The sequence below is a fragment of the Jaculus jaculus genome, chromosome 23, assembly GCF_020740685.1.
Source record: "Jaculus jaculus isolate mJacJac1 chromosome 23, mJacJac1.mat.Y.cur, whole genome shotgun sequence".
NCBI classification, from domain to species: domain Eukaryota; kingdom Metazoa; phylum Chordata; class Mammalia; order Rodentia; family Dipodidae; genus Jaculus; species Jaculus jaculus.
The window spans coordinates 9385140-9397467 of NC_059124.1; the positions used below are offsets into that span (position 1 = coordinate 9385140).

Sequence of the window (12328 nt, forward strand, 5' to 3'; positions counted from 1 at the left end):
GAGGGTATCCACAAGGAAAAGGTCAGACCCTCGGCGAGCAGAATGCAGGGCTTCCGCTAGAAAAGGTACGTTACACCCACAGCAAGAAGAATATAGGTCTTCCACTAGAAAAGGGAGGTCAGAACCTCAGCGAGAAGAATGCAGGGCATCCACTAGAAAAGAGTGGTTAGACACTCAGAGAGCAAAATGGAGGGATTCCACTAGAAAAGGGAAGTTAGACCCAGCAGAATGCAGGGTTTCCAGTAGAAAAGGGGGGTCAGACCCTCGGCGAACAGAATGCAGGGATTCCCCTAGAAAAGGGAGGTCAGACCCTCGGCGATCAGAATGGAGGGATTCCACTAGAAAAGGAAGGTCAGACCCTTGGCGATCAGAATGCAGGGTTTCCACTAGAAAAGGGAGGTCAGACCCTCGGTGAGAAGAATGCAGGGATTCCACTAGAAAAGGGAGGTCAGACCCTCGGCGATCAGAATGGAGGGATTCCACTAGAAAAGGAAGGTCAGACCCTTGGCGATCAGAATGCAGGGTTTCCACTAGAAAAGGGAGGTCAGACCCTCGGCGATCAGAATGGAGGGATTCCACTAGAAAAGGAGGGTCAGACCCTTGGCGAGCAGAATGCAGGGATTCCACTAGAAAAGGAGGGTCAGACCCTTGGCGAGCAGAATGCAGGAATTCCACTAGAAAAGGGAGGTCAGACCCTCGGTGAGAAGAATGCAGGGATTCCACTAGAAAAGGGAGGTCAGACCCTCGGCGATCAGAATGGAGGGATTCCACTAGAAAAGGAAGGTCAGACCCTTGGCGATCAGAATGCAGGGTTTCCACTAGAAAAGGGAGGTCAGACCCTCGGCGAGCAGAATGCAGGGATTCCACTAGAAAAGGGAGGTCAGACCCTCGGTGAGAAGAATGCAGGGATTCCACTAGAAAAGGGAGGTCAGACCCTCGGTGAGAAGAATGCAGGGATTCCACTAGAAAAGGGAGGTCAGACCCTCGGCGATCAGAATGGAGGGATTCCACTAGAAAAGGAGGGTCAGACCCTTGGCGAGCAGAATGCAGGGATTCCACTAGAAAAGGAGGGTCAGACCCTTGGCGAGCAGAATGCAGGAATTCCACTAGAAAAGGGAGGTCAGACCCTCAGTGAGAAGAATGCAGGGATTCCACTAGAAAAGGGAGGTCAGACCCTCGGTGAGAAGAATGCAGGGATTCCACTAGAAAAGGGAGGTCAGACCCTCGGCGAGCAGAATGCAGGGATTCCACTAGAAAAGGGAGGTCAGACCCTCGGTGAGAAGAATGCAGGGATTCCACTAGAAAAGGGAGGTCAGACCCTCGGTGAGAAGAATGCAGGGATTCCACTAGAAAAGGGAGGTCAGACCCTCGGCGATCAGAATGGAGGGATTCCACTAGAAAAGGAGGGTCAGACCCTTGGCGAGCAGAATGCAGGAATTCCACTAGAAAAGGGAGGTCAGACCCTCGGTGAGAAGAATGCAGGGATTCCACTAGAAAAGGGAGGTCAGACCCTCAGCGATCAGAATGGAGGGATTCCACTAGAAAAGGAAGGTCAGACCCTTGGCGATCAGAATGCAGGGTTTCCACTAGAAAAGGGAGGTCAGACCCTCGGCGAGCAGAATGCAGGGATTCCACTAGAAAAGGGAGGTCAGACCCTCGGTGAGAAGAATGCAGGGATTCCACTAGAAAAGGGAGGTCAGACCCTCGGCGATCAGAATGGAGGGATTCCACTAGAAAAGGAGGGTCAGACCCTTGGCGAGCAGAATGCAGGAATTCCACTAGAAAAGGGAGGTCAGACCCTCGGTGAGAAGAATGCAGGGATTCCACTAGAAAAGGGAGGTCAGACCCTCAGCGATCAGAATGGAGGGATTCCACTAGAAAAGGAAGGTCAGACCCTTGGCGATCAGAATGCAGGGTTTCCACTAGAAAAGGGAGGTCAGACCCTCGGCGAGCAGAATGCAGGGATTCCACTAGAAAAGGGAGGTCAGACCCTCGGCGATCAGAATGGAGGGATTCCACTAGAAAAGGAGGGTCAGACCCTTGGCGAGCAGAATGCAGGGATTCCACTAGAAAAGGAGGGTCAGGCCCTCGGCGATCAGAATGCAGGGATTCCACTAGAAAAGGGAGGTTAGACCCAGCAGAATGCAGGGTTTCCAGTAGAAAAGGGGGGTCAGACCCTCGGCGAACAGAATGCAGGGATTCCCCTAGAAAAGGGAGGTCAGACCCTCGGCGAGCAGAATGCAGGGATTCCCCTAGAAAAGGGAGGTTAGACCCTCGGCGAGCAGAATGGAGGGACTCCACTAGAAAAGTGAGGTCAGACCCTTGGCGAGAAGAATGCAGGGATTCCATTAGAAAAGGGAGGTTAAACCCTCGGCGAGCAGAATGCAGGTATTCCACTAGAAAAAGGTTAGACCCTTGGCGAGCAGAATGCAGGGCTTCCAAAACACTACAGATCTTCATGGACATAAAAGAGATCAGGAACCTTTCTTGCCTTTATAACCTCGTAAGTTTACTACTGTCTGCAAAGAAAACAAACAAGTTAAATCATACACATACACATACACATACACACACACCTTCTTACATGCTGATCATATGGTCTACATATTTTTTCAGATACTTCAGAACTGACTAAATCCAAATATCTCATGGTGGAATTAAACCATTTCTATATTCTCTTTTTTTTGTTTTGTTTCTGGAGGTAGGGTCTCACTCTAGCCCAGGCTGACTTGGAATTCACTATGGAGTCTCAGGGTGGCCTCGAACTCACGGCAATCCGCCTACCTCTGCCTCCTGAGTGCTGGGATTAAAGGCATGCGCTGCCATGCCCAGCTTAAACCATTTCTAATAACATGGTAAAAGGAACAACCTGAATGTCCATCACTTTGCAACCAATTAAATACATTATAGCACTGGTTGAGTATCCCTAATCCAAGAAAATAAAATCCAACATAAATGCTCTGAAGAAAAAAACAATCTACCAAAACTGAAGAATTGCTTCAATTCTGCTTCTTGCAAGCATTTCAAATGTGGCATCTCAATCTGTATTTACAAGAATGTGTCCCAGCATTCAGGAGGCAGAAGAGGATCACCGTGAGTTTGAGGCCACCCTGAGACTAGATAGTAAATTCCAGGTCAGCCTGGGCTAGAGTGAAACCCTACTTCAAAATAAATAAATAAATAAATAAATAAATAAATAAATAGCAGTTAAGGTGTTTGCCTGTGAAGCCTGAGGGCCAAGGATCTATTCCCCACTACCCATGTAAGCCAGATACACAAAATGGCACATTTGTCAGGAGTTCGTTTGCAGTGGCTAGAGGCCCTGGAGCGCCAATTCTCTCTCTCTTTATCTGCCTCTTATTTTTCCCCACTCTCTCAAATAAATTTTAAAAAAAGACACAAAAGGTTAAAGGAAAAAAAAGTTTAAAAAAAAAAAAAAGGAAGGCCAGGTATGGTTCTGGGAGGAACACTGTGATTTAGAGGCTAGCCTCGGTCAGCTTGAGCTAGAGCAAGATCCTGCCTTGAAGGCAGGTGTGGTGGCGCACACCTTTAATCCCAGCACTCAGGAGGCACAGGTAGGAGGATTGCCCTGAGATCAAGGCAACCCTGAAACTACATAGTGAATTCCAGGTCAACCTGAGCTGGAATGAGACCCTACCTTGAAAAAAGAAAAAAGAAATATTAACAAAGCAGTGAGCACAGGAATACCTGCCCACATATACAAACACGGACACACCCCGCACACACAGCAACAAAATAAAGACATGTTAGTGTCTTGGAATGTAATTCAGCAGTAGTGCATGCCAAGGCCTAGATTCCAAATCTCTCTCTCAAAATGAGCCTATCAAGAAGTAAACAACAAAACTGAAGCACCCAGAGGACAACACGGACACCTGTGCACTCACACACAGGACATCGACAACGCGGCATGGGAGGTGTGGCCCAGCCACCTCCAACTCTCTCTGCAAGGGGGGGGGGGGTCTCCTACCAGAAAAGCACATTGTGAATGAATACTGCTGGGCTGATATCAAACTTCTCAACCAGCTACACATAACTGACTACAGCAGCTCCTTTAAAAAAACAAAAAACAAAAAAGGAGAGTGGAGGAGATAGCTCAGTGACTGAAGGCACTTGCTTGCAACGCCTGATGGCCTGGGTTCAACCTCCCAGTATCACATATGGCCAGATGTACAAGGTGTTCTATGTGTCTGGAGTTTATTCGCAATGGCAGGAGGCCCTGGCACACCTATACACTCCTTCCTCCCTCCCTTTCTCAAGTCAATAAACAAAATAATTTTTTTCATGTCTTTTAACTGAAAAACAAACAAAAAAGAAAAACGAACTGGGAATGTTACTCAGTTGGCAAAAGCATAGGTTCCATTCTCAGTACTACGTAACAAGTATGGTGCGGACCCTTTTCATCTCAGCATTCAGGAGACAGATCAGAAGTCCCAAGCCACGGACTCGAGGCCTGCTCCAAGGGAGGGAATACATCCCTGATACTGAAAACTTAAAAGAGGGGTAGTCATGTGCCCTAGGGATGTAACATCTGCTGATATCTGGGTAAGAATATATACATGCTTATCAAACTGCCCAGTAAACACTTCTCTGAATATTCATACCCTTATATTAATGCAACTCTCACTTTGTGTAGAGAATCTTCTCTTTTCAGATGGCAGTGACCTTGGGACAACTCAGAAGGTATCATGGTGCTGGAAAGAAGTGACTAGAGTACCGAGTAACATCTCTATCACACCTTCCAAGGCTCAGGGTCTAATGTGAAAGAGGTGGCGGAAAGAATGTAAGAGCCAAAGGAAGGGTAGGACTCCTTACAACGTGCTCCTCCAGACATAAAATGGCCTCGATATCCATGACCTCACAGTGCCTGACACTATCTACACATGACCATCATAACAGGAGGAAAAGACCATGGCATCCAAATAAAAGAGAGACTGATTGAGATGGGGAGGGGATATGATGGAGAATGGAATTTCAAAGGGTAAAAGCAGGGAGGGAAGGTATTACCATGGGATATTTTTTATAATCATGGAAAATGTTTTTAAAAGATTGAGAAAATATTTAATTTAATTTAATTTTAAAATATAATAAAAAAAAAAAAGAAGAAGTTCCAAGTCACAGTCCACCACAAAGTGAGTTCCAGGTCTGGAAAAATGGCTCAGCAGTTAAAGACCCTTGCTTTTTGCAAAGCCTAATAGCTCAGACTCCCCAGGGCACACCTAAAGCCAGATGCACAAAGTGACACATGTCTGAAGGTAGTTTGCAAGGACAAGTCACTGGCATGCATTTGTTTGTGTTCTCATTTGATCTCTATACAAATAAACATTTTTAATTTTATTACAATTAATTTTTTTACAATTTATTTATGAAAGAGAGAGAGGGAGGGAGGAGGGAAAGGGAGGGAGAGAATAGATATACCAGGGCCTCCAGCCACTGCAAACAAACTGCAGATGCGTGCTCTACCTTGTGTATCTGGCTTACAATGGTCCTGGAGCATCAAACCATGGTCCTTTGGCTTTGCAGGCAAGCGCCTTAATTGCTAAGCCATCTCTCCAGCCCCAGATGAATTTAAGTACATACTCTCTATATGAAAACAGACTGCGCCTATGGACTGGCAGGATGGAGGCAACTCTGCCAACCCTGCAGTTGAAGCCCACGTTTAGCGCACAGTTCCTCCCTTTCTGTCCGCGTGCACGGCCCCACCTACAGTGTTCAAAGACAATGAAGCACTTCGTGGCAACCACAGCCATCGTTATGAACATACGGCACAAATTTTCTAAAACTAAACAAGTAACTTATACCCTATTTTTATTTATTTTTTTTTCAAGATACGGTTTCACTCTAGCTCAGGCTGACGTGAAATTCACTATGGAGTCTCAGGGTGGTCTCGAACTCAGGGTGGTCCTTCTACCTCTGCCTCCCAAGTGCTGGGATTAAAGGCATGCGCCACCACACCCAGCTTAAACCATTTCTAATAACATGGTAAAAGGAACAACCTTACTTTTTACATTTTGCTTTTTCGAGGTAGGGTCTCACTCTAGCTCTGGCTCACCTGGAATTCACTCTGCAGTCCCAGAGTGGTCTTGAACTTAAGGCAATCCTCCTACCTCTGCTTCCCAAACGCTGGGATTAAAGGCGTGCGCCACCACGTCCGGCCCTATTTTTATTTTTAAAGCTCAAATATTTGATGCTGTCAGAAAACTCCTTAAGTTTTTAACCAGTCCCACAGGAAAGAATGGTGACATGAACCAGGCGGGGTGGCGCACGCCTTTAACCCAGCACTAGGGAGGCAGAGATAGGAGAATTGCCAAGAGTTCAAAGACACCCTGAGACTACACAGTGAATTCCAGATTAGCCTAGGATAGAGCGAGATCCTACCTCAAAAAAAAAAAAAAAAAATATTTGTGGGCTGGAAACATGGCTTAGCAGTTAAGGTGCAAAGCCACATGTAGTGGCTCATTTCTTTAATCCCAGTATCCAGGGTATATCCATAGTGAATTTCGGGCTGGGCTAGAGCTAGAGTGAAACCCCACATCAAACAAAACAAAACAAAGATGACAGGTGTGAACCATGGTATCTAACTTCCTCTTTGGGATTGGGAATCTTGCTAGCATCTAACTCACTATGTGCTTTAAAAATTTTTTATTTATGTTTTTATTTGACAGAGAAAGAGGGAGGGATGGAGGGACGGAGGGAAGGGGAGGGTGAGAGAGAGGGAGAGAGAAAGGGAGAGAGAATGGGCACACCAAGACCTCCAACCACTGCAAATGAACTCCCAGTACTGGGAGGCAGAGGCAGGAAGACCATTATGAGTTTGAGGGCAACATGGGACTACAAAATGAATTCCAGGTCAGGCTAGACTAGAGAGAGACCCTACATTGAAGAAAAAAAAAAAAAAAGAGCCAGGGATGGGGCTGGAGAGATGGCTTAGCAGTTCAGGTGCTTGTGTGCAAAGCCAAAAAACCTTGGTTTGATACTCCAGGACCCACGTAAGACAGATAGATGCACAAGGTGGTGCATGTGTCTGAAGTTCATCTGCAGTGGCTGGAAGCCCTGGCACACCCATTCATATCCTTTCTCTCTTTCTCTCGCTTCCCTTCCCTCCCTCTTTCTCTCTCTCAAATAAATAAAAATAAAGTATTTAAAAAAAAAGAGCCAGGGATGGTGGTGCATGCCTTTAGTCCCAGCACTCGGGAGGCTGAAATAGATTTTAAATCACTTTTTTTGAGTTCAAACAATCTGGAGGCAAACAAAACAAAGCAAAACAAAAACAGCACTAGGGAGGGACGGGTAGGAGGATCGTGGGAGAGAGGCACAGTTAAGATCTCGTGAGTTCAAGGCCACCCTGAGACTACATAGTGAATTCTAGGTCAGCCTGGACCAGAACCAGACTCTACCTTGAAAAACAAATAAGCAAACAAACAAAACACACAGTCTGGAGGTATAGAGTGAGTGTCAGGTCAGCCTGAGCTAGACTGATACCCTTTAAAGCAGTAAAAATAAAAAAGGGAGCTGGGCGTGGTGGCGCACGCCTTTATCCCAGCACTCAGGAGGCAGAGGTAGAAGGATCGCTATGAGTTGGAGGCCATCCTGAACTACACAGTGAATTCCAGGTCAGCCTGAGCTAGAGTGAGAACCTACCTCAAAAAACCAAAATAAATAAATGGCTGGAAGCTAAGCATGGTGGCATGTCTTTAAAACCTGCACTCAGGAGGCAGAGGTACCTAGATTGCCATGAGTTCGAGGCCACCCTGAGAATACAGAATGACTTCCAGGTCAGCCCAGCCTGGATTACAGTGAGACCCTATCTGGAGGGGGAAAAAAAACTGGGGGTGGGGGGGGGGGAGTGCTGGAGATATGGCTTAGTGGTTAAGGTTACTTGCCTGAGAAGCCTACAGACCCAGGTTTGATTCCGCAGTACCCATGTAAATGGCTAGAGGTCCTTGTGTGCCCTTTCTTTTCCAAATAAATAGATTTAAAAAAAAAAATTTTTTTTTTGGCTTTTTGAGGTAGGGTTTCACTGTAGCCCAGGCTGGCCTGGAATTCACAGTGTAATCTCTGGGTGGCCTGAGATTCAGTGATCCTCCTGTGCAGCACCACCAAGTCTGGCTTCTCTGTCTTTTTCTTATAAAGTAACATATGTGGGAATTCAATTGGTTCTGATTGTTAATTACTTTGGATTCTGGAAAATCCTAAACCCAACATGAATTCCAACAACCAACAGAGAATGTACTTTTCTACCCTAACTATTTGTTTATTTATTTGTTTGTTTTTATTTTTCAAATTAGGGTCTCATTCTGTAGGCCTAAACTAGTTTCAAGATCAAGGCATTCCTCCTACCTAACTGGGATTAAAAGTGTACAGCAAGGTCTGGAGAGATGGCTTAGCGGTTAAGGCATTTGCTTGCAAAGCCAAAGGACCCAGGTTCGATTCTCCAGTACCACCATAAGCCAGATGCACATGGAGCCCTGTGTCTGGAGTTCATCTGCAGTGGCTGGAGACTTTGGTGTGCCCCTGCGCTCTCTCTCTTTTATCTCCCTCTGCTGGCAAATAAATAAATAGAGTGTACAGCAAGCCTTTAATTCCAGCACTTTAACTCAGCACACTGAGTTCAAGGCCACCCTGAGACTGCATAAACATCCAGGTGAGCCTGGGCTAGAGGGAGACCTCACTCAGCCCCCACCACCAAAAGAAAAAAGAAAAAAAAAAAATCACAAGAAGAATAAACTGTGTGAGAGTCAGTATAATTGTCATGTGAAATCTGACTGCATTCTCTGACAGGCAAGAAAACAATTAGTCACTGTTCATTCTCTTTGTTTTGTTTTGAAGGTAGGATTTCATTCTAGCTCAGGCCAACCTGGAATTCACTATGTATAGTCTCAGGGTGCCCTCAAACTCACCGTGATCCTACCTCTGCCTCAAGTGCTAAGATCAAAGAAGTGCACGCCACGCCCAGGTACGTTCTTGTTTTCCTCTGCTTTCAGACACCATCTTAACCTTAACTCCAATTTCCAGAACAATCACTAAGCGCAGCACCACCCTGAGCTCATACTCACCCCCATTTCCTCTTCCCGCACCACATACTGGGCTACTTTGAAGGAGCTCAAGTACTCGTTCATGCCCTGCAACTCCGTGTCCTCGGTCTCATCCTGGTTACGGTCTAGCAGCCGTTCAATGGCTTTGTCATCATAATGGATAACACTGCTGTCTTCGCCCTCTTTGTTGTCTCCTCCTATAGAGAATCAGGGTTCATCATCCCCAAGTCACCTTCAGCAGTTACCACGCCAACGCAGGTCATCAGAGACCCCCACTCCTTGAGCAGCCAAGCCCCGCCCGAAACTGCCCACCTCCGTCGGTGGCCTCATCCTTGAACAGCTCCTCTGTGCCGAACTTGAGGATGTCGTCCAGCTCCTGCTTGGACATGGAGCCTGTCTTGGAGCCCAGCCCCGGCCGCACCACCAGGTGCGTCAGCATCATCTTCTTCTTGGCCACCTGGGTGATGCGCTCCTCCACCGACGCACGGGTCACAAACCGGTAAATCATCACCTTCTTATTTTGCCCAATGCGGTGAGCTCTGCTGAAGGCCTGCAGGGGGCAGCGCAGAATTAGCCAGGCCTGTCATCCTCACACTCGGGAGGCAGAGGTGGGAGGATCGCCGTGAGTTTAAGGCTGCCCTAAGACTACACAGTGAATTCCAGGTCAGCCTGAGCTAGAGTGAGACCCTACCTCAGAAAAAAACAAAACAAAACAGATTAGGCTCATTTTCTGGCTGTCACACATGCCTTGGTTTTCAGTGACATTCAATCTAATACAAGGCAGGAGCTAAAGCTTCCCTGCATGGCAAGCTTCTGCACAACCCCCACACATTCAATCCTTTCTCATGTTACCCAAAACAGGACTCAGCGGCTCATCAGGAAAATGACATTTCCAAAAGGGAGAGGGACTGGAGAAATGGCTTAGCAGTTAAAGTACTTGCCTGCAAATCCTAAAGAACCAGGTCCAATTACCTACATAAGCCAGATACACAAGGTGACATGTGTCTGGAGTTGGTCTGCAGTGGCTAGAGGCCGTGGCATGCTCATTTGCACGTGCATTCTCTCTCGAATAAAATATTTTTTTTAATTCCAGCCATGCCGGGCATGGTGGCACATGCCTTTAATCCAGCACTTGGGAGGCATAGGTAAGAGGATCGCTATGAGGCCACCCTGAGACTACATAGTGAGTTCTAGGTCAGCCTGGACTACAGAGAGACCCTACCTAGAAAAAAAAGAATTCCAGCCATAAGCTGGGCGTGGTGGTGCATGCCTTTAATCCCAGCACTCCGGAGGCAAGAGTAGGAGTTCAAGCCCACCCTGAGACTCCATAGTGAATTCCAGATCAGCCTGGGCCAGAGTGAGACCCTACCTCAAAACATCAATAAACAAAAATACAGCCAGGCATGGTGGTTCATGACTTTAATCCCAGCATTCTAGAGACCGAGGTAGGAGAACAACCATGAACTCAAGGCGAGCCTGGGCTACAGTGAGTTAGTTCCACATCAGCCTGTGTTAACAGTGAGACACCAGCTCAAAAAAAAAAAAAAAAAAGATCAGTTTGGAGAGATGGCTTAGCAATTAAGGCACTTGCCTGGAATACCAAAGGACCCAGGTTCAATTCCCAAGGATGCACATAAACCAGATGCACAAGGTAGTGCATGTTTGTGGAGTTCGACTGTAGTGGCTAGAGGCCCTGGCATATCTCTATTTCTCTCACTCAAATAGAAAAAGTAAACTATTTTGCAAGGCACACGCCTTTGATCCCAGCACTTGGGAGGCAGAGGAAGGAGGATCGCCAAGAGTTTGAGGCCACCCTGAGACTACAGAATGAATTCCAGGTCAGCCTGAGCTAGAATGACACTGTACTTGAAAAAACAAAAACAAATACATTTTTTTTCTTTTCTTTATTTTAATTAAAAATTCCAGGCCAGGCATAGTGGCATATGCCTTTAATCCCAGCACTTGGGAGGCAGAGAGGTAGAAGGATCACTGTGAGTTCAAGGCCAACCTCGGCTAGAGTGCAACTCTACCTTGAAAAACCAAAAAACAAAAACCAAAAAATTCCAAATGGGCTCCTTGGACTTCCCTAACTGCCATTCTGCTCACCTGGATGTCATTATGGGGGTTCCAATCGGAGTCATAGATAATAACCGTGTCAGCAGTGGCCAGGTTGATCCCAAGGCCCCCAGCTCGAGTGGAGAGCAAGAAGCAGAACTGCTGAGCACCCGGTGCTGTAAGAGGAACCAACAACATTATCAGCAGTGTCCCCGCGATTCCAGCTAGTACATGGGGAAGAGCTGGGCACGGTGACGCGTGCCTTTAATCATAGCACTTGGGAGGCAGAGGTAGAAGATCACTGTGAGTTCGAGACCAGCCTGGAACTACATACAGAATGAATTCCATGTGAGCCTGGGCTAGTGTGAAACCCTATCTCAAAAAAAAGGTAAAAATAAAAATAAAAACCAGAAAAGCAACTTCATAATGGACAATCTCAGCAGACTACCTTAGCCAAACCACCAATAATCTCTGGAAATAGGCATATAAACATTATATATTCCCTCTGCTGGGGCTTGAATGTAAAATGTTCCCCCATGGGCTCCTCTGGTTGAACACTTGGGTTCTCAACTTGGTCCAAAGATACAAGAGAAATGAGGATTTCTAGACCCACTGCTCTCATACCATTGAAGCGGTCAATGGCCTCTTGACGCATATTCCCAGTGATCCCACCATCGATGCGCTCGTATTTATACCCTTCATGCTCCAAGAAGTCTTCCAGCAGATCCAGCATCTTTGTCATCTGCAAAAAAAAACAAACCTTGATTATGGGAGAGCCAGTGACAGGCCCTTTTCTGCAGTACTGTGGCTGCCCATGTGTGCCCCAGTCTGGCTGGGCTCACACAGCACCTGGGAGAAGATGAGCACGCGGTGCCCGCCCTAGCCCAGCACCTGGGAGAAGATGAGCACGTGGTGCCCGCCCTAGCCCAGCACCTGGGAGAAGATGAGCACGCAGTGCCCGCCCTAGCCCAGCACCTGGGAGAAGATGAGCATGTGGTGCCCGCCCTAGCCCAGCACCTGGGAGAAGATGAGCACGCGGTGCCCGCCCTAGCCCAGCACCTGGGAGAAGATGAGCACACGGTGCCCGCCCTCCTTAAGGTTCCTGAGCATCTTCTGCAGCAGCAGCAGCTTCCCAGACGCTCTGATCAGGGCGCTGCCATCATACATGCCATTGGGCATCTTAGGGGCTTCCTAGGGAGAGAAGCCAAGGAAAACATATT

The 12328-nt window shown here is 47.1% G+C and overlaps 1 protein-coding gene across 7 annotated transcripts in view; it reads right to left on the reverse strand.

Annotated features, from left to right (window-relative positions):
* Positions 1-12328, reverse strand: part of Chd4 (chromodomain helicase DNA binding protein 4) — a 39745-nt gene that overhangs the window by 10024 nt on the left and 17393 nt on the right. For all 7 annotated transcript variants that reach the window (XM_012951239.2, XM_045139755.1, XM_045139757.1 and 4 more), the window contains exons 20-24: positions 12168-12299; positions 11733-11850; positions 11160-11284; positions 9366-9603; positions 9075-9250 (exon numbers count right to left, since the gene is read on the reverse strand). In XM_012951239.2, coding sequence (XP_012806693.1) covers positions 9075-9250; positions 9366-9603; positions 11160-11284; positions 11733-11850; positions 12168-12299 — 789 coding nt within the window. The remainder of the gene's footprint in view (positions 1-9074; positions 9251-9365; positions 9604-11159; positions 11285-11732; positions 11851-12167; positions 12300-12328) is intronic.